At 34.2% G+C, this 23708-nt stretch overlaps 1 protein-coding gene across 1 annotated transcript in view; it reads left to right on the forward strand.

Annotated features, from left to right (window-relative positions):
* DACH2 (dachshund family transcription factor 2) overlaps window positions 1–23708 on the forward strand; it is a 792597-nt gene that overhangs the window by 658035 nt on the left and 110854 nt on the right. The window contains exons 6-8 of the mRNA XM_075538394.1: window positions 1292–1464; window positions 20723–20858; window positions 23279–23362. Of these exons, the coding sequence (XP_075394509.1) occupies window positions 1292–1464; window positions 20723–20858; window positions 23279–23362 (393 nt within the window). The remainder of the gene's footprint in view (window positions 1–1291; window positions 1465–20722; window positions 20859–23278; window positions 23363–23708) is intronic.

Here is a 23708-nt window from a genome sequence, read left to right on the forward strand (position 1 = left end):
GTAGAACACTGGCAGGGAGCTGTGGTTGATAAGCAGTTTGAACTGATGAATACAGAGCTGATGTTCTGAAATGTTAACCCTTCACCTAATTCACAATAAATAAAACTTTAAAGTAGGAAAATAATACTAATACAAAAGAGTTATGATCTCTGAAACACACGGGGGCAGTTCTACCTTGTCCTATAGGATGTCTATGAGTTAGAATCTACTCAATGGCTGTAAGGGCTTTTTTTTTTTTAAGAATATTAACTGTTGTTTTCTTTTCTATTGTGAAATGAATATATAACAAACAGAAGAAACTAGCTGATGATCAATTTATGGAAGAACTATAAAAACATTACCAATCATGGAGCTTTTCTAGATGTTCCAAAACATCTGTTGGAAATTACTGGTTTCTGAACAAATGTCCAAAATACATTTTAAATGCTATGGTTTTTCTGGTTGTCAGGTTAACATGCATAATGTTAAGCTAATTTTCCATTTTCTAATTAAGAAGAATCTTCTCACACAAATCCTATAATAGTCAACTATTTTGATTTGTTACTCTACAGTGTTACCCTACATCATGTAGAGTCTACATGATGGCATATGTGTGACTACTATAAAAGAATGTGGAGAGTGCTTGAGTGTTATTCTTTAAGATATTTAAAATGTTTGAAAAAGTTGCTATTGTACCTGAACAAAGAGATAAATAGAATTCTAGATATTGGTATTGCATATTAGGCAGGAAATGGAGTTATATTTTTGTAGGAATGTTGCCTCATCAAAAATTTCAAATTAGAGCTATATACATTAATTTTTGAGATTAAAAAAATTATATAACATATTCCAAATCTTATTCTGAAGCTTAGAGAATCTGTATCCTGCCTCGCCAGTGCCCAGTTATTTCTCTTCTAGGACAAATTAATCTGGAAACTATCAACTTAGTGATATATCATAATGTTGAAAAATAATATTACTTGCTACATTTACCTACAATGATGTTTGAAATACTTATTTTGCTTGATTTTGTGAATACAGATGATACATCTCATAATATTTGAGAAATGGGAGCAAGAAAATGGTCTAGTCTGTGGCTATAACATATTTTAAAATTATAAAACATAATATAATTAATCAGTTACATAATATCCCAGAGATTTTATAATGCAGTAATAGTTGAATTGTTTTAAAAGCCAGTAAGAATTAATTTAGATACCTAAAACTATCTATCTCATTGCATCAATTTTTACATGATTTCTTTTATCAACATAACATAAATAACAATTTTAATATATACTGTCTCTTTTAGGACTGGATCTGCCATTTATGATGATGCCTCATCCTCTACTTCCAGTCAGCTTACCTCCTGCATCAGTTGCCATGGCAATGAATCAGATGAACCATCTTAATACTATTGCTAACATGGCTGCTGCAGCCCAGATTCACAGTCCACTATCCAGAGCTGGGGCCTCTGTTATAAAGGTAAGCACCATGATTTACAAGAGGAAAAATGTATTATTTAATGTAAACTATGATAAAATATTAGCAATACCACTAGCTTTTCAAAAGTAACCCTCAGCTCATTGGCTCACTTGTTTAGTGTACAGTATTGAGTTGTGTTTCTGGATAGGCCTGTTAGGCTTTTAAAGGTCAGTTATTTGTTTTCATTCCAGGGTCAAAGATTTTACCTTTAGTTCTAACTTCCTATTTGCAAATGTGTGATTAGCATGATGTAGATATGGCAAGGCTGATTACAGAGTTGAAAATGTCTAAAAAACGATTCCCACTGCTGGAAACCAAGTCGTAATCTTTGTATTTTGTTGTTGTTAGGTGCCATCCAGTTGGTTCCAAGTTATAACGACCTTATATACAACAAAATGAAACACTTTCTGGGCCGGTACCATCCTCATAACTGTTATTGTACTTGAGCCCAGTTTTGCAGTCACTATGTTCATCCATCTTGTCAAATGTCTTCCTCTTTTTAATCACCTCTGTGCTCTACCAAGCACAGTGTCCTTTTCCATGGACTGGCCTCTCTCGATAACATGTCCAAAGAATATGAGATCAAGTCTCACGATCCTTGCTTGTAAGGAACATTCTGGCTGTACTTCTCTGCATTTTAGATGTCCTGTAGTCGAACAGACCCAAGGCCAGTCTTGGTTCTCTCATTTTTTAGCTGATTGAATGTGGTCATGGCTCTTAACTCATTTGAACTTGTTTCTACATCTATAAAAGGGAGGATATTGTAAAATGACCTTAGTTATTGCATTGGTTGTCTGGAGAAAATGTGAGCAAAATATACATAGAAAAATATGAAGCATTCGATATATATATATTATTATTTACATTATCATAAATATTAAAGTTATACATTCAAAAGTTCAGGACCATTACTCAATGGTCCTGAACTTTTGAATGTATAGCTTTAATGAGGCACAAAGGAAAATTCACAGTCCTTTCTTTTGTGCTATTTTGCCTTTTATCTGTTAATTCGGTACATGGCCTCCATCTCCCAAGTATCACGTGAGCTACATTAAAGGATTTGTGTTTTAATTATGGGAAGGAGATAATGTAAGAATATAATGGCCCTAAGCATATGGTTTGCTAAAGTCGAGGGTCACCCAGAAGGAGGAAACCCATCAACAAGATGGGTTGACATAATGGCTGCCGCAACGGGCTCCAGCATAGCAACACCTGTGAGGATGACCCGGCCCAGGTGACATTACATCCTGCTATACCTGGGGTCAGTAGGGGTCAGAATCAACTCAATGGCACCCAACAACAACAAGCACATCGTTAATCGATGCAGCACATTAATGTATTCCTTCATTCCAATGAATATTGTACCCTTGGCACAAACATGTTATTGTATTAGGAAATATGAGAGAAATCGAAATGAATGAAGGACAGTTCTTGTTCTCCAGGACCTGACAGGTGAAATTAGAGATAAACAGCAAGTGCTCATATAATGAGTACTAAGATTAGAATGAGCCCTGGTGATGTGGTCATTATGCATTGGGCTGCAATCCTATGGTCGGCAGTTCGAAACCACCGGCAGTTCTTCAGGAGAAAGACTGGGCTTTCTACTCCAGTGAAGTTACTGTCTTGGAAGCCCACAGGAGGCTACCACGACTCAGCATTGACTCAATGACAGCGAGTTTGCCAGAGTGAGCAAATGCGATGGAAAGCACAAGAGCATCACGAAGTCTATAGGAATTCGGAGAAAGCCGAGGTCATCCGGAGCATTTGAAGGGAGCTAAAAGAAGGCATTGTGTTTAATGGATTTGAACTGGAACTTGACATTAGTAATTGATAGACACTGGGGTGAGAGTAGCAAAACCGAAGAAATGTGAGATTTTGAACATATTTGTTCAGTTTTAAAGTTAACTAACAGGTTCCCACTCACTGCCATCACCGAGGCTGCTGACTGCTCGTGACCCTGTAGGACGAGGTAGAAGTGCGCCTGTAAGTGGCCAGCTGTAAATCCTTCTGCAGGAAGAAGCCTCCTCTTTCTCCCGCAGAGCACCTGGTGGGTTTGAACTGGTGACCTTGAGGCTCAAAGTCTGAGCCTCTCTCAAACAATGAAGACAGTTGAAAACTTTGTAGGGGAAAAACATCAAGCTTGGTCATTTTTATTAATTTTTAATTAATATTATAAAATTCTTTGTATATATTCATATTCAAGTAAAATAGCTTGCTTTAAGGATTGTGGTCTTTACTGGGTTATTTTAACCCAGTTTATGAGAGACCGTTCCTTTTAAACATTAGTTTGTCTTTAAAAACAATCATCCAGATTTAATCAGCTCCGTTTAGTTGAATCTGTAGGAGTTTGGGAAACTTTGTGAAGCATTTGATCCAAGATGTATTTAAAGATATTACTCATGACTCGTATTTGGTATTGATAGTAATAATGATGGAAATTGCAGTGGTAATCATCACCTTAAGTCAAATATTTTAGCTTATCAAGGCAATATAATCTATTTTTGTTTGGTCTATTTAGTATGCAGTCTTTTAGAAGAATAATGTAAGTTCTTTCTCAAGCATACATTTATATGCTGCTTTTAAAAAGTTAACATCAGATCACGTGTATATTTAAGTCCTGAAAAATACTCAGAAATTATTTTATGTTGTGGAGAATATGGGTCCATTCTTATATAATTGTTAGGTGAAAGTTAGTTAGCTGATAAAATTTTTATTTTATAAAGAATTTTATAAATCAGAAATACATTTTCTTCAGAGGATAGAGTAATGACAAATTTAAGCAATAACTTATTTTAAGTCACTAGTAAGAAGATTTTAAATATAGTTGTATTGTTTGTTTATGACAAAACAGTTACTGCATAAATCATCATTAGTGATTTAAAAATATTAATTACTAGGAAACAGCACCATAAAAATGCTCTAAGTATTTGACAAATAGGCATTTGTGTGTTTAAAGCTTCATCTTCTTCTAAGAATAGTCATCAATGTAGTGTTACCTGTAACATTACTGGGTTAAGTTTCATTCTGGTGTACGAGTACATAAAGTGTGGTATGTGAGTATATTATCATTACCAGATCTTTTATAACATTTAAATTAAAGTGATCAGTAATTTTCTATCATATTTACCATTTAGACTTCAATTATTCTAGATCAGATAGTTTAATATGTAATATTTATAAATATTTCTTTTAAAATTTAAAATTTATAAAATAAGGAATGTCACAAAATCATTTTTCTATTTATAATATATGTTGTTGTTGTTGTGCAGTCTCTCCTAGCATATGTATAGCTAAAGATTTCCCAGGTGTTTCCATCTTAAGTCTTTCCTTTCTGCAATTTAAACTTTGCTGAAAATAAACCAAAAGAAATCTGTTTTAGAAGCAATGCATTCACAGTAAGAAATTGATTTAAATTGTAAGAGCTCAATGTTTAGTTAAATTATGATTATTGAATATTCAGAAAATGCCACCATATTTATTGATATGTTCACATTATTCCCAATGTTTCCATGTGTATATTTTTATTTTCAAGTAAAATACTCTCTTTATCTATATTATTTTAACAAGACCTTGGATTAAATATTAAGTAGAGATAACTGTAATCATGAAACAAATTTTCAGTTCTGAACATCTGTTCTACAGTATGGTTTGCATAACACAGATGTCTGTGCTAAATTTATAAATAGATAAAGGAATTATATATAATATTTTGAAAACATGCTTTTGTAGAATTTCCTGTTATTTTCTCAAATCCTGATTTTAGAGTCATAGCAAGAAGGAAAATTACATATAATGACAACATTTTCTACCTTCTCTGTGCTTAATTTTTTACAAGTAAATAATTTATGAGTGTAATATGTTTGCTTCGAATTTCCCAGGTGTTTGGTTTTTTTGTTTAAGGGAACTGGGGGAATGCAGATACTGTGGTTAAAGGGCATAGAGGCCTCTAGCTTGTTTGGCCTACGGCCCCCTTTAAATAAAAATTACTCACGGTGCCCCTGGTAGTATTGCTAAACATTGCGCAGCACCCTTGAGTCATTCCAGTGTCCACTGTGAGGTGCGCTCATTCCTGTGGAACCAGGCATTTTTACAATGAGAAAGTCTGCAGGGGGCTACAAAATAGTCATGCCAAAGCTTCACGATCTTCAATTCCACTTTTGTATTAACTTTTTGAAGTCCCCCCATACTTTTGTTCATTTCAGTTATTTTAGATTCAAGTTCACACACCCATACTGTACTTATTTATGACCTTAAAATTTGTCTAGTTAGATAATGTTAAGCATTATAGTGAAAGAAAAACCTTGAATTAGTATAATGGATTTGTATTTTTTTATTTTATATTTGAAGCAACATGCAGTTGTGTGCCTATAATCCAGGTATCTAAAAAAAATAAATTTAAGGCCCTCTAATTTATAGAATTTGCCAATTTTCATGGTGTAATACTCACACAGTGTTTTTTTTCAAACTACCAGTAGTATAGCAACTGGCTTGAAATTACTGAATATTTAATAATTGACTCTAATTTGAACAGGCTACAAGACAATACTCCCACTTCAAAGCAAAGCAATATAGCAAATGTGAAGTATTTATTAAATCAATCCATGCCAATTTTCTCCCATTCACATTAACAAAAGCAAAACAAAATTTCAATCAACCTACCTTGCATTTTCTATTTATTTAGAAAAGTTTAATATGTTATGCAACTGTTTGAAAAATCTCAATAAAGATAAAGCAATACACATTTGCGGGGGAAATAGTAGAGAGCTGTAACTATTGACTGCCATATTGTCATAATGACAATCAAGTTGTCAATAATGCTACTGTAGTAGGAATGTTTTATGCATATCGATAATACTTAATTCTTTGAAGACTTTGGAAGTGAAAAAAATTATTAAGCTATAAGTAAAAATATTTATTTCTTTAGAAAATTAACTTACTATAAATTACATCACTTCTTTACTTTCTTTAAAAATCTGTGGCATTTCCTCTTACCTATAAACAGAATAATAAGTTATGTTCTTTGGTCAGATATATACTACAGTAGTACTGTCCATATGGTGCCCACTAACTGTAAGCAGTTAGTTATATTGAATAAAATAATATTAATATTGAAGACCCTAATTGCAACACAGACTCATATACATGGATTCAGATGTAGCTGTGTGGACACCGGGTTTAAAATCAAGGTGTGTGACAGGGGTGCATTCTCTCACCATATTTACTCATTCTGCATGTAGAACAAATCAGACAAACTACATGCTATGACGAAGACTGTGTCCTCAGGTTTACGGAGAAGTTTGTTAAGAACCTGAGCTATACAGATGACACAACTTTGCTTGCTGAATATAAGGACTTGAAACATTTGCTGATGAAGATCAAGGATTTCAGCCTTCAGTATGGATTACAACTCAATGTCAAGAACACCCAAATCCTCACAATTGGAGAAACATCATAAGTAACATCATAGTAAGTAATATCATAATAAATGGAGATGAGGTTGAAGTTGTCAAGGTTTTGGTCTCACCTGGATCCACAATCAATTCTTATGGGAACAGAAGTCAAAAGATAAAAGGCATACGTTGCGTTGAATAAATCTGTTGCACGAGGCCCTTTTAAAATGCTGAAAACGTAGGCTATCCCTTTGAGGCCTAAGGGGTGCCTGACTCAAGCCATGGTATTTGCAATCTCTTCCTGTCATGTGTTTCGAGGTCTGCGTAAGATTTTCAGCGGCTCCTTCCTCTGAAGTGAGCAGCTTAGTTCTTCGCTGTCTGTTTTTGTCTGGAAACTGCTGAAACCTGTACAAGTAGGATTACCCTGTTGGCATTTGAAGTACCAGTGATAAAGCTTCCAGTATCACAGCGACACACAAGCCACCACAGTGTGACAAACTAGCAGACAAGTGGTAGGGGACTGGCCATTCGGTCTTGGGGGAGGAACAGACAGCATGCTCCTTGGAGGCAGGGATGGCGGGACCTTGTCTAACATCATTTCGACATGTTGTCAAGAGATACCAATGGCGGGAGAAGGACATTAGACTTAGACATTAGACATTAGAAGGACATTAGACTTAGAGAGGCAGCGAACGAGGAAGGCCCTCAATAGGATGGATTGACACAGTGACTGCAACCAAGGACTGACAGGGGAACAATTTCAAGGATGGTGTAGGACTGTGCAGTGCATTGTTCTCTTGGGCAGAGGGTCACTATGGGCCGGAACCGATGCAACGACACCTAACAACAGAAACATTGTGTGAAAGTTGCCCATTGAATGAGGAAGACCAAGGAAGAATCGGTGATTTTGAATGACGGTGCTGAAGAAAAATGCTAACAAACAAACCAGTCTGTTTGGGGGAAAGCCTAGCAGTCACCCTCCTTAGAAGTGAGGATGGAATGTCCTCATCTCTCAAGTACTTTGGCTGTGTTATCCAGAGAGACAGTGCCGGGAAAAGGACTTCATGTTTGATACAGTAGAGAGAAGGCAAAAAAGAGGAAGGCCTGTACGGAGATGGTTTGACACAGTGGTTCCAATACTGAGCTCAAATATAACTTTGTGAATGGTTCAGGACCAGACAGTGTTTCGTTCTGTAGTAGCTAGACTTGCTATGATTCAGAACTGACTTGATAGCTCTCAATAGTAATATTTGTTAATATAGGTTCTAAGAATGCAGGCTCTAAAATCAGATTATTTTTTGAATTTTTGAATCGTTATTGCAATATTTCTGATTCTGTGCTCTTAAGAAAAATAATTAACCTGCTCATGTTTCAGTTCCTCTCATCCCTCAAAAAAGTGTTTTGTTTTTGTTTGTTGATGTCAGAGTGTTATGTCATCAGGGTTCCTTCTCTTGAATTTGTGTTAAATATCTTTCTGTCTTTTGGTAAATGAAACCCAGATTTGGTGAACCTATAGGGACAGCAAGTAGAATAAAGGTTTTTTTTTTCTTTTTGGGGGGTGGGGAAAATGGTTACAATGGTGGTGGTGGGGTAAAAGGGAAATGATGTCAAGGAGTTCAGAAAGAAAAAGAATGGAAACTGATTATGGAAGCAATTTTATAATCCTGTTTGGTGTGATTAAACTATGGAATGATATAAGTATTAACTCCCAATTAAAAACAAGTTAAAATAAATTTTAAAAGTGAGAATAATAATAGTATACACTCCGTAATTTTACCAAGAAGCTTAAATAAGAAAAAAAAAAACCTGTTAATGCACTTAGACATGTGTTTGGGTAGTAAATGCTCCAAGATAGTATTTTTATTTGTCTTTTACACTTAAGAATATATACAGAAAGAGTATTTATTTTGGATGAATGTCACTGTTGAGTGCTAGCCTAAGAAAAGGTAACTCTTGTAAGTATCAGGATCAAAAGTAACTACAACAGTGAGAACACTTAAAATGATTGATCTCTCATTCCGGAGAGCATTTATACATTCCTTAAGCCTATGTCATGCCACAAAAGAAGGATTTAATACTAGTGCCAGGTAGGGGCAAGGGAGGATGAAGATTTTAATGTAATAGTAAATAGGATTGGCATGTTATATAACCTTTCAGTGTTTGCGTGTAGATTCTGTAGTCTTTGGGCTATGAGCATCTATATGTTATAAGCACACATTCAAAGACATTTCTTCAATCCCCAGTGATACATTGAGGAATAAATAAATGTCTGTTGCATGCATGAATCATAGATTCATTGGATATTAAGCTTTGGGGAAAGTTTCCAACAGAGATGATCATTAATGATATAGACGAAAGTTTTAAGAGTGAAGAACACATTATATATTGCACGCAAATGTTTTGTTGTTGTTTGCCAGAAAGCAACTTGGGATATTGGTAGGCCAGGCACATCATAGCCTTTAGTTCTGACGCAGATTTCTTTAGTGTTGGGCTCAGCTATTAACAGAGGCAGACATCACATTATGATCATTTGGATGGTACAGCTATTTGTCCTTCAGTGAAGGCACTAAATATATGTGGCAAAATCGGGAGGGTGGAGGGAGGGTGGGGTGGAAGGGGGGAACCGATTACAAGGATCTATATATAACCTCTTTCCTGGGGGACAGACAACAGAAAGGTGGGTGAAGGGAGATGTTAGTGTAAGATATGACAAAATAATAATAATTTATAAATTATCAAAGGTTCAGGAGGGAGGGGGAAGCATGGAGGGTGGAGAAAAAAAATGAGGAGCTGATACGAAGGGCTCAAGCAGAAAGCAAATGTTTTGAAAACGATGATGGCAACAAATGGATGGATGTATGGATTGTGATAAGAGTTGTATGAGCCCCCAATAAAATGATTAAAATATATATATAAAGAACCTGTCTAGTATATGTGTATATTCCCTATTTTATATTTAGGTATCTTATAATACATTGTTTCTGTACTTGTGGAAAACCTTGTGATGCCAGTATGCCATAATCTCTGATAACAATTTTTTAAAATATGTAGCAAGATGTTACTTAGCTATTTACCAACACCACCTGATTAGCTGAATTTTTTGTATGGCTGAGCAGCTGGCAATTAGTGAATTGTTAGGAAATGGTCATAAGGCAGTGTCATTAGTATGTGAACATCTGGTATTAAAAATTAGTCAGTACAGATAGGGTTTTATGTAATAATTCAAATTTACTGAATGATCACAAGTAGAGTCTTATTATAGGTATCCTATGGAAAAACGACTTACTGCAATCTTTTAGAAGAGTACTAGCATTTAAAATACGCATTGAGTGAGAATTGAGGGTCTTTTCATTTGTTCAGGTTTGTGGATGGGTGGCAGAATTCCAAGCCCACAACATGATGTGAAAGACATGCATTTTTCATTAAACTCTCCATTCTCTGGCTTTAGGTGATTAACATGCTATGAGCAGTTATAATGGCTAATTCCATTTTCTATTATGCTGTTAGTTTCGTCCAGGACAAGTTGATCATATTGGAAAGGTGAGAGGGTCTTTTTTCCACTAGGGTACAAGACGTGCCTATGATTTTGAATTTTCTCATAGTTCTGTGTTTCAGCTGAATCTCTAATATGACACCCTTTCCTATGCATGAAGTTACATTGGCTATCATAAGGCAGGATTTATATTACACCTTTACAGCCATTGCATTTGAGAAGCTCTTACATTTTAATTACAATTTTTTATCATGCCATTGGTATGTTACTTAGCAACTATTGAAGATACAATATAAGAATATGGTAGATTCACCACTTTATAGACTAATGAAATCTATAGATGATGATAACATTAGCCTGGAATTAATAGCTCAATTATTACTAAATTTAATCCAGATTTTTGTTATTTGTTTTGCATTTTTAGCCTCAAGTGCCTCCTTGCCTAAATGTTTCCTAAATTCAGGAAAACCATGACATATCTTTGTTAAGTTAAATATAATTTTGAATAAATAATTTTCAAATATAGACTGATTATAAAATTAGCTCTTAATACTATTTAAACATGTTTCCAATAGTATTCAGAGAATATCAAGTTTGGCCACTAAATGCTTCCCAAGAGCTCATGATAGAACAAGCTAACTACCACAATGGGCAATTTTTTTATTGTTCTACCCCCCATATTATTATTACATTCAGTCAACCTATTGTCAGTTCTCCTTCTGCAGAAGTCCGGAGACTGGACCATATAAGTACCTCAATTAAGTATGATATATTAAGACAAACGTATGAATAAAATATCTATCATTCAGAAAAGTTCCTAAAAGTTATTAAGCATCAGTGACATTACATTAAATCCTCAAGAAACTCAATAATAGATTAACATTTGGAAGAGTAATTATGGTGACAATAGAATTCAATTCATATAAAAATAATAACCTGAATTTTATGGGAGAGTAAGTAAAAAACTATTGCTAAAACATCATAGAAACCTTGATTAAACAAAAAATATCTATGTAAGAAGCTATTGTTTCACAATATATTCTCAGTAAAGGTCTATACACTTCTGAAGAAGGTATTTCTATCTATCTAACTCACTCCGAAAGAATTCTGTGCTGTTTAATTTGCATCACATTAAAACAACAATTTAGGCATTCTCAGGGGACTCAAATTATGTTCCCTTGAAAAGTATTTTAAGTTAAGGATAGGAAAAAGGTCAGAGTTGTGGTGTGGATGGAGTAGGTCTTCCCAATGAATTTCTAACAAGACACATCTTGCTATCTTACAAGAATGAGCAGGTACATTGTTATGACAGGAAAACAAAACAAAACAGCACCAAAAGTTCTGCATCAGTTCCTGGACCATTTCTCACTAACGCAGTGTTCTTTCTTAAATAGCATTTTGTTTATTGGCATGTCTCCCTAATAGGTTGCTGTAATTGCACTGTGCCCTTAGAAAATCTATGAAAATTATTCCTTTGAAATCCTAAAAGTCAGTCAACCATAAACTTCTGAACATTACCTCCTCTGCCTTGACTTGAAATGACCCAGCAGATTCCCTCAGAAACCACTATTTTGATTGAACTGTTTTGAAGGCATCCTGCTAAGTGTGTTACTGAGGAAATGTGCCTGTAGCTATCTACAGATGAGAAAGACATGTTCAAACACATTTTGGTTGGAACAAAGTTGTGCGTTTATGATAGGGAGCTCTAGCAAGAATACTTTCTGACTTACGCTCATATTACAAGTCAACATTAAAATGGTACTCCTTAAAAGACAACCATACACATACATACATACATGTAAGCACGTGGTAAAAATGTCTGTTATGTAAATTTTAGTGCTACCTACAGTCTGTGTATAATTCCAATTTTTGAAGAATTTGAAAGACTATATGAGATCTCTATGAAAAGGGTCAAATTGACACTTTAGTGCTAATTAACTAAATCCTAAACCAAACTGACTTTGTTAAACCAAAAAAGGGAATTTTAACAATATGGTTCCTACTCTTTAAGTAGACTCGAAGACATTTAAAAGGTAATCATCTTCCTGGTCTCTTCATGATATATCACAAATGAAAGAGAAATTGTATGATTGAATGAAGATATTAACTATTAATTAATAATTTCAATAAATTTTTACTTTGTAGGCATCAGGTTTGAACCACAGAATTATATTTTAGAATCTGAGTTAATAATGTAGCTAGTCTTGTACATATTCTTACTAATTGCAGGGGAATATAGGGATTTGATTGGGAAAAAATATACTAATTTTATAAATCTGCCTCCTCCGCTTCTTTAAGTTCATCTTGAAAATACTTCTGCAGTTTTTCAAAAGAACACCGGGTGTTTTTGATTGGGGGGGGGGGGATAAAATACACAATGAGTAACAAGGTTGTAGAATTCAAAATTGCCAAGTAAAATGAAGTAATCAAGATGTAACAATATTTGGGATCGAGATTTGCCACTTCCACTTTATAATACCTTTCTCAATTGGTTGCAAATATTGTGAACCCTGTATTTGGACAATAGTCAGGATATTATCATTTGTAATATAAAAGATTAACTTGCTGTAAATTTTTAACTAAGCTGAGCCACAACAGTAACCATCTAATGAACCAAGACTCATTGCAGTTAAGTAACTGAACAGATGCATACTGATTACAGGGCTGAAAAAAATGGCTGTTTATGTACAAAGGAGAAATTGAACATAAAACTATTGTATTAGGATAAATTAAACATCCCAATTCTATATATATGTGGAATATATATAGACACACATACATACAGATATTTAAACTAACTCATTTTTAATATAAAATTTGAACATACTTTCAGTAGTTAGCATAGTGAAAATAGTTGACTCCATGCTAACTTTGAAAACAATAGCAGTCAATTAACACTTAAATGCATTTGAAAAATACAAGCAATGAACACTTATAGCAGAAATATTATTTCATGTAAATGTAACTGTCACTCTTAATAATTATTCTAAAGCATACTCTCAAAGTTTATTGTGTCAGGTAACATGATGTTGAAATTGGCAAAGAAAGGTTTAGGGTAAATTAGTCAAGTTTATGTTGGCCAATAATGGGCTAATTTTAAGCTTTTTAGTGAATCATTCATTGTAGCGTTGTGTTTTATTTACATAACAAATAGCATTTTCTATTTGTGAACATGTGTTTAGAATGAACTTTAATTTATCAGGCATAGTAGGCAATAATAAAAATTATTATCAGTTGAATTTTCCATGCTTTTGAAAATCATCATATTTATGAATCACTAAAAAATGTTTATGTGTTGCCAATACAATATATTGTAGTGTATATGATTCTTGTTTTCCACTACAAAGTACTTCTTTCTGTTTCTTCTGTTCGACTTTTGCACAGTAACTGCCAGTATAGTCCGTCTCCATTCATTTATAGGTTCATTAGTAATAATTGTAGTTCATTGAAATACATATTTCTCAGCAAATCTCCCAGGATAGAATCCAAAGATGAATATAGAGGTCATAAGATTTTATACACACATTTTAGCACAGAACCAATAAACCAACTAAAAATAGAACATGAGAAAAAGATAAAAACAGACTTGGGCCTCATATATTAATTTCCTTGCATTGCTGTTTGTGTGTGTGTGTACTTGTGAATGTGCATCAGTTTGTGTGTGTGCACGTGTGTGTGTTTCTATGCATGCATGGTATTTTGATTTTCATCCAGACAGTTTGGATTAAATTTTAAAATTCATAAACAACACAGTTTTCTATAAAAGAGTGAAAGAGTTTGGTATGAGGGCTTAAGGGATATTTCCCTCCATCCAAATTCTATTTTTTCAGAGTACATATATAATTATTTGAAAACATTATCATATGATTCTTATAAGTTGTTGCTTGAATATAAAATATAAATGTGTATTACTCTATTTTTAAACATTGTTGCTGAATTGCGGTGACATCTATATAACCTTGAAATTTTAGTATACATTCAAAATTATGCATATTTAATTATTATATGAGTTGCTGCAAATAGCTTATGCAAACTTCTGCTCATCTTTTCATTTTATTTTTCTACAAACATTTTGAAATTCCCGAGTATAATACTATTGATATTATATTCAAATTCTACTATTCACTTCATTGATGTTATTTTAAGTTAATTAACTTCTAAGTAATCATATAAAATAGTATTTAAATAATGAATATAATGCAATGCTTATTATAGCTTTCTAATGGTTTTGTAACCAATTACAACAAATTAAACAGTTTAAAACAATGGAAATGTATTGTTTTCTATTTCTGTATGTAATAAGTCTGACATCCCATACTGGGTTAAAATCAATAAATTAGCAGAGTGAATTTCTGTCTAGAAGCTCCAGTAAAGAATTTCTTTCATTGCTTTTCCCTGTTTCTAGAAGACTTCCATCCTTGGACTTATGTATAAATCTCACATGCACTCAGTTAATTTGATGGATAAAATAGCCATGCCCAAGCCCTTGGAATACTTTATCCTAATCAATATTGGATGATTGCAGATGCTTACTCTCATCGTGAGTTGTGTCCCTCCATAAGTGATGATTCCAAAAATTGTACCCCATGCACATCGTTAAGGCTGACACTTACTTGAAGGAGGTAGCTCTTCCATAGTCAAGTTTGGTGACTTCTACCCTGAGTGGTTCTTCTACATGCACCATATTAGAAAATTTCCTACTGCTGTACGTAAAGTGTTCCCTGCCCCCCCTTTCTTCCCCCAAAGTAGATTTCCAGGTTTTTCATGGAAGCCATTCATTAGTCTAGAACAAGGGTAGGCACATTGTTGAAATCAAAGAGATAATCCTGTCCTTCACAACAATTTAAAAACCACTGAAGAGTCGTAAATATATTTTTTAAAAAGAAATGAAATCACCATCATTTGATAAATGTCCTTTAAACTGTTTCCCTTTTACTTCAGGGCCACATGTATATGCCCAAAGAGCTGCATATGGCACCTGAGCTGCAATTTGCTAACCCCTGGTCTAGAAGCTCTGCTGAAGCTTGTTCAGTGGATGACCCTACTAATGTTTTAAATACTAGTGGAATCACTTGTAGGATAACAGCAACGCATAAGTCTCCATAGTACCCAAAAAAACAAAAAAAGATATTTGAGTGGTGGGATTGTATGAAGCATGAATCAAAGCATATTAGGTGTTCAAGTGAAATCAGTTGCTTAATGATCCATATGCTAGGAATTTGTGAGTTGATATGGACTGGTATTAACCATTTTGAATTGGACACTTACATGGTCTACTATTCCAGGAATGACAAATTGAAGAGGAATGCATTACATATATTGTCAAAAATTAGACTGCAAGATCTATCCAGGAGTACAACTCTATCAGTGACAGTGTATCTACACACCCAAAGGAAGACCATTTATAACAAATGTTATTCAAATTGTGGACCCAATAATGGCAAATACAAAGAAAATTAAAAATATATGCTAACTTCTGCAATGTGAAATTTGGCAAGCATGCAATCAAGATGCATTGAAAATTACTGCTGATTTGAATGCAAAAAAATGAAAAAAGGAGAAAGCTTAGCAGTTGGAAAATATGACCTTTTGGGTATAAACTACACCAGGGATCACATGATAGAACTTGGAAGATCCATCATGTAACTACTGGCTATACATGGGGATCTTGCCAAATGGAATATACCAGAGTCAAATCAACTAGAAATGGGAAGACAATAGAGAAGCTCAATACCATGAGTCAGAACAATATTAGAGGTTGACAGTAAAACATTCCAGTAATTACACATATGAAATTCAAGTTGCAAGTTAATAATATTTAAACAAGTCCACGAGAACCAAATTACAACCCTAAGTATATCATGCCTGAATTTGGTGAACATCTTGAGAAGAGATTTAACTAATTGCAAACCAATGACCAGGCATGTTGTGGGATGGCATTAAGAACATCCTACATGAAGAAAGCAAAAGGTCATTGGAAAGAGAAATGAAACAAATAACCAAAATAGATGTTAGAAGGCTTCCTGAAACTTCCTCTTGAGTGCACAAAACCTAAAGGACCAGGAATAAATCAAGTCAAAAAGTTGAACGGACATTTTCTAACGGCTGATCAAGAACGCAAAATATTATAATGATATTTGCACAGACAGGAGTTATAAAACTAAAGGGAAGAACGTATGTGACATCTCTTATGCTGAAGACCTGGAGAAAAAAAAACTTAGACTTGAGTTGGAATATTGAAGAATTCTATAGGCAAAATATGGAAGGATAAAGGAAGCATCACAGAAGATAGAAGAAATACGCAGACCCTCTGTTACAAAAAGAATTAGTGGATGTTCAACAATTTCAGGAGGTAGAGTATGATCAATCACCAAATAACATAGAAGGAATAAGTTCAAGATGCACAGATAGATCTGGTGAAAATACAAGCGTGCAAGAATGGACAGAATATCAACTGAGGTGTATCAAATAAGGAAAATCGTGATGGAACCATTGACTTGTCTATGAAAAAATTTGTAATATAGCTACCTTTTAATCTACAGAAATAGATCCATATTTATGTCCATTCCCCCCAAAAAAGTGATCCAAAAGAAGGGCAATATTATGGTATAATATCATTAATATCACATACAACTAAAATTATTATAAAGATAATTATAAAATGACAGCAGCAATATATCCCCAAGGAACTGCCAGTGATGCAAGCCTGATTCACAAAAGGACATTACTGATATCATGTGTATCTTGCTTGAAAGCAGAAAATACCAGAAACATGTTTCATTGTGTTTTATTAATTATGCAAAGGACTCGTGGATCATAACAAACTTCATATCTCATTGTGATGTAGGAAATCCATAGCACTTAATTCTACTCATTGGAAACTTGTATATAGACAAGGAGGTAGTTGTGGTTGTTTCATAATCTGGTGTCAGTATGTGATTTGAGAGGATTAAGAGTGAAGAGGTAGAGTCTAGTCTGTCAATCAGGTCATAGCCAATGAGGCCTCTGTGTGGGCGTGGCTTTCTCCTGAAAACTCTGGGGACTCCGGTATTTCCTCCTCGGAGGCAGGAGACACACTCTCCCTTGACTCCTTCCCTGAGAGATGCTCTACTTATAAGACACATGGCGCTATCCTGATAGACCCCAGGCCCTAGGAACTGGAGGAGCCATGTGGAGACCCCCACCAGCACTGAGATGCTTTCACCACCACTGGATCCGCAAGATTTTGCACCCACTGGCCTGTGATCTTCCTGCATTCAGCGTCATTGCATGTGTTTCATGAGTCTGAAAAGAACTTTTTAGATTGGTATCAGACATAGGAGCTAATATTAGACTTAAGGACTTGATCTGGATTGGGCTAGGAGGTTTTCTCAATATTCAATTGTTCTTGTGTATAAAGCTCTTTTCTATACACATATGAGTGTCTATGAATTTGTTTCACTCATCTACCCAGACTAACACAGTAGTCATTCCTATAGAACAAAGGCTTATTATATGGTTTAAAATAATGAAATATGCCACCAGTGCTGTATTTGTTCACCATACTTACTCTTTTTGAATGCTGAGGAAATAAACTGAGAAGATAGACTGTATGAAGAATGGCATGGTGTCAGAAAGACACATTAATGAGCAGTATACAAGTGATCAAACCTGAAACTGATAGATACAACCTTGCTTACTGAAAACAAAAGTGAATTGCGGAACTTTCTGATGAAGATTAAATTATGTAGCCTTAAGTATTTATTGGCTGTACCTAAATATAAGGAAAACAAAAGTCCTCATGATTGGACACTACCCAGCATCATGGTAAACAGATAACATATTGATGTGGTCAAGGTTTTCTTTTCAGTAGATCCACAATTCATGCCTTAAAACAGATGGCAAGAAATCAAAAACGCGACACTGAATAAAGTAGATCATGCATGTGAATTATGGGGTGGGAGAAGAATATTGAAAGCCCAATAGACTGCCAAAATTACAAACAATTCTGTCTTGAGAGAAGTATGTCCACACTGCTTATAGTTAAGGATTTAGAGACTGTGTCTCCCCTAGTTTGGACAGAGTGACAGGAAAAAGTCAAACCCCAGGGAAGGACATCATGCATGATCAAGGAGAAGGGTAACAAAAACTTGGAATTTCCTCAAGGAAATATACTGACACAATGGCTGCTACAGTTGGCTCAAGCATAGGAACAATTGTAAGTGTGGTATCAGGTGGGCAAGGTTTAGCTCTGTTGTGCAGAGGGGTGCTATGCATCACAACCTACTGGATGGCTCCTAACAACAGTGCACTGGGGACATTTGCTGCACAGGGCCGATTGAGGGTTAGTGGCAAAGATGTGGCTGTGAGGTTTAAAGTATGGCTGACCCAAGCCATGGTATTTTTCAATGCCTTATATGCATGCAATAGGTGTAAAATGAATAAAGCAAAGTGAAGCATTGACGCTGTTGAAGTATTTCCAGAATGGTAATTTGAGAAGCGAAGAAAGTGAGACTGCTTTCGGTACTTTGGACATATTATCAGGAATGATAAAGCTCTAGAAGTGTACCATGATTGGGGCGGCAGAGCATCAGTAAAAATGAATGAGATGCATTGACACAGTGGGTACTCCAATGGGTAAACATTTGCAGTGGTTATGAAATCGGCATATTACTAGGTAGCTTTTGTAGTTGTTCTATTGTGCATGTTACTATGTTAGAATGAACTCAAAGTCACGTATCAACAATAGCAACCATTTCTTCATTTTCAAATTCAGTAAGGCTGTAACTCCCTGGCTATTCATCTCTAGTCATATCTCCTTCTGACCCCTTTCTTCCTCTCTCTTCCAGTTTTCAGAACTCTTTTGATTAAATTGTGCTTACTTGAATAATCCAGTATAATCCCCCCATTTCAGGATCATTAACATCTTCAAAGTCCTTTTTGCCATGTAAAGTAACATATTCTTGAGTTCCAGAAAAATGGAATGTGGACAGTTAGGGGCTCGTTATTCTGCATACTAGAATTACAAGCAGAAATATTAAAAATTAAATGATAACCTAGAGTACTCGTAATTTTACTTTTGCATAAAACACAATTTCTTTTTAGGAGGTGTATAAATTTGGGAACTTTGAATGCAAAATCAGTGTGAACACTTAAAGTACATATTTGACTAATACATTTTAAATATTATGATAATTAAAATACATATATCATGATTACCAATCATGAGAACATTTACTTTAATACATTTACTGTAGATTAATTAAATAGTCTATAGAACAAAAATTATTTGTCCTATCATGTCTATTACTCATTCAGTTTCAATTATCATTTATGTACACAAACCAATCAATTTAGCTATTTTAAAAATCAAATGAATTGAATGACTAAAATTTCTACATCAGTAAGGTGAAATGTTTATAGTAAAATTTTTATAATCACAATAATACTGGGAAATCCCACCGTTATTGTAAAAGCATGCATAAATAGGTTTGATTTTTATTTAAATTCATAAATTTTAACTGAAAAATTAAACAGTAGTAAATAATTGACATTGTTAAGCTACTAATTAACTTGAGAAATTCATTATTTTGTTCTATCACTACTAAACTATTTGGTGACAGAACTGGTATTTCCTAAGACTTGATAGACTACAGGCATATTATTTCTAAAATGTTTGTTTGTACAGAAAAACTTTCATGCATTAGATTCCCATACAGTATGAGCCCCAAATCCACTTTCAGGGTCCCTACATGGAAAAAAGAAAAATCAAGAGGACAACATGCACTTAAGAACAAATTTCAATGTGTTAGGAAAGAGAAGAATGGAAACAAATACGGGAAGGAAGTGGGATAAATGAAGGTCCATTGAAGGGATTGATTGCAATGCATGAGTTTAATCAGAATATGTATGAATTGTTGACTATAAGACTATGATCTACTCTGTAAACCTTCACCTCATTCACAGTAAGTTTTTTTGAATTCTAAAAAAAATAATCTTCTATCTTTACCTGCATTCCAAATCCTTTTAAATTTTCTAGGAGAGGCAATAGAAACAAACTCTCCTTTAGCTTTTACCGTGTACCTGGCATGGCACTGAAACCATTCACATTCTTCTCATATTTAACCTTGTTGGGGTCACGGACAGTCAAATTGTTTCTGACTCATACTGATCCTATATACAACAGAACAAAACACTGCCCAGTCCATAAAATGGCCCATTAATTTTTGTCAACAACATGCATGCCTTTTCTTAAGGATACAAACATGTCCTTATAACTGGGTAGGATGGATGTCTAATTAAGATCACACTTAAGAGAACAACATTTTAAATGCCATGACTCAATCAAAACAAAGAAACTGGTGAGTGCTAATAGCAGTTCCTTTTGTGTTTTCAGGAACGCATCCCTGAGAGTCCTTCTCCTGCTCCCTCCCTGGAAGAGAGTCAACTTCCTGGGAGTCAGACTTCCTCCCATCCAAGCAGCAGTGTGTCCAGCTCCCCTTTGCAGATGGATCACCATTCAGAGAGAATGGGTTAGTATCTCACCTGACCAAGGAATTGGAAGATATTCTTCAGAAAATTCCTCATTGGGCAATATAGGTAGAGATGAAAGAAGCTGGGAGAACTGACACCTTCTATATATGTATTATTTTTGTGGAGTAGTGTTTTATGGGTTTTTTTGCTGAGGCAATATGAAAAGTGAAATGAATTTTAGCACATTAAATGTTGGTTCTCTTGAAGGGTCTTCCTATCCTGTATCCTTGTATCTCATGGGAAAATATACCATTTATAGGAAGTATATTTGCGCTCAATCTGTTGGTGTATAATAGAGACTATGATACAATTCTCTTGTCACAGTTGCAGTATCCACTTAATGAAAGAGAAAATATCCTCTAGGGCCTAAATTGCTGATTAAAGAGTGAGTCAATGTATGATTCACGATAAACTGAAAAATTACAATAATAAATATTTTAAATTATTTTGCATACATTTATTTTTTTTAGTCTCAAAAATCTTATACTATAAGCAAAAAAGTGTAAACTTACGGACATTTACATGGCTTATTGGAGACTTGTTTCTAGTTGTGGGTCTAGCACTAAGTAACTGTAATCATATCATTTAACCTCCAGGAATTATTTTACCCACTAAATTAAAATAATTACTGCCAGGACTTTGTACTAGATTTTTATGAAGTCAAATGAAATAACATTTGGATAAGTTCTTCAAATCCTTAGAGTCCTAAGACATGGCGAGGGTCAACATTATTTGTGTGGTTTTACCTTGGTTGCGAATTATTTTCCACTATTCAATCTGACTAGGCATAAAAAGAGTAAGTAACTCCAAATTTTTCCAGGTCTATTTAGGTGTAATAAATTCTTATTTATAATGTGGCAACTTTGAACCAATTGTGTTCACTAACATCTTGGTTCATCTTCTGTACCTGTAATCTATTGTTTTATGTATCTATTTTCCATAATATTATAATTTATGTAGATACTATGTATTTATTTCACTATGTAGCTATATTCCTTTAGTCTTAATATGGGGACTTGTAAGCTTGGCATATATGCTGCTTATAAGTGACTGTTTCCAGCTTCACTGCAGTAATGTGGTCTGAATTTGAGGACTGAGAATGGGAAAACAGGGAATTTGTTAGGTTCTGGATTGGTGCTGAGGAAAGAAGTAGACAATTTCTCTATTGTGTAAATGGACACAACCTTAATGTAGCCTGTCAGTGTTATGTATTGGCTGTAACTCTTCCGGATCATTGTTAGATCAATGGTTCTCCAATATGTCCCTTCATTTTACAGTCCTAATGCCCAGGCTACACAATGAGATTAATTCAATAGGAATGGTGTAGAGGCTGAATATCATGGTTTGGTTTGGTTTTCGATATCTCCCCAGGCAGTTCTAATATTCAGCTATGATTAAAATTCATTGAGATAGAATTTGAGATTGATGGCCCTAGAGGAGTAAAGTTAACCTGGAATTGGTGAGCAGAGGTCTTCAACATCCACTCTATTCTAGGGAGAAAGAAGACCTGGTTGCTGCAACATGGCATGTGACGGTGCAAGACAAGAGTCTATTACCAGTCCATCGTTAAAGTAAAGTGTGAGAGAGAGAGAGAGAGAGAGAGAGAGAGAGAGAGAGGAAATTATTTGAGGGCTGGCTTAAAGTAGAACAGATGTGTATATAAGTAAATATCAGTAAATTGTAACTTACATTTAAAAGGAAAACCAAATATTCCCAATGAAATATTGTAGAAAAAAATTCTGGCCAATATAATGTGAACTTAAATCCAATGGCAGTAATGATACTATATCTACATTGCCCAATGGGCCAAACATGGTAGTAAGATTGTCTATGAATAACCTATTTGATGATCATTAATTTTAAATTTAGCATGTTTTAGAGGACTCTTATTTTGAATGAAATATATTAAAATAGGAATGAAAATTATAAACTGAGAATCATCATGTTTTCCTTTCTCAGTATATGTTTTGTAAAGAAGTACTTATAATAATTACCAGAAAATTACATTTTATTGATCTATTAATTTATATAAATGCTATTTTCAAAAAATTTATGAAATTAGTTAAACATAATAATGATTATAAAATCATGTTCTAATAAATGGTAAGTTTTTGAAATCTATATTAATATATTAATCATATTACTAATATACATAATTATTAATAATCTGTATAGATTTTAAAACAGGAACTATTTTATATAGCTTAAAAGATATTGTCAATGTTGTATATGTTATATATATTAATTATACTTTAACATTTATACCAGTAAGCAGCTTGTTAATCATCAGATTAATAAAATCTTTACATTCTCTTAATACAAAAAATTGATGTTCAGCATTATTGAAATAATTTGCCTCTCTGCCCTTGCTTTGAGTGTTTTGCATAGAAAATCACTCAGCTATATCTCTTATTTATAGTTATGATGCCCAACAATAGAGAGGAACTTATTGTTGATCAGGATAATGGACCGACCATCAAAAAATTTCAAAGGGATAATAAAGGTAAAATGATTTTTGCTTCTTCATTTCAGATACTGAGTCAATTAACATCCCAGTACTGCATACTGCATCCACAATTCTCTAAGTCAGAAAAGATTCATTATCATTTTGGATAGCTTATTTTAGAAGTAAAAGAATCATGTTTAAAGAAGCATATTTATTTAATCCTATAAATGGCATGCCAACATAAGTTTGTCTCTGCTTGTGGTTACAAATTTTACCCTAAGTCTTTTTATTATGTCTTCTCAGAGACATTTTAATCTCCTAGTATTATATGCAATTCATTAACTATATCTGAAACTTTGAAGGACCCACAATTTCAAGTGGTTATGAATGAAATAACTTAGAA

Source organism: Tenrec ecaudatus, chromosome X (assembly GCF_050624435.1).
Source record: "Tenrec ecaudatus isolate mTenEca1 chromosome X, mTenEca1.hap1, whole genome shotgun sequence".
Classification (NCBI taxonomy): Eukaryota; Metazoa; Chordata; class Mammalia; order Afrosoricida; family Tenrecidae; genus Tenrec; species Tenrec ecaudatus.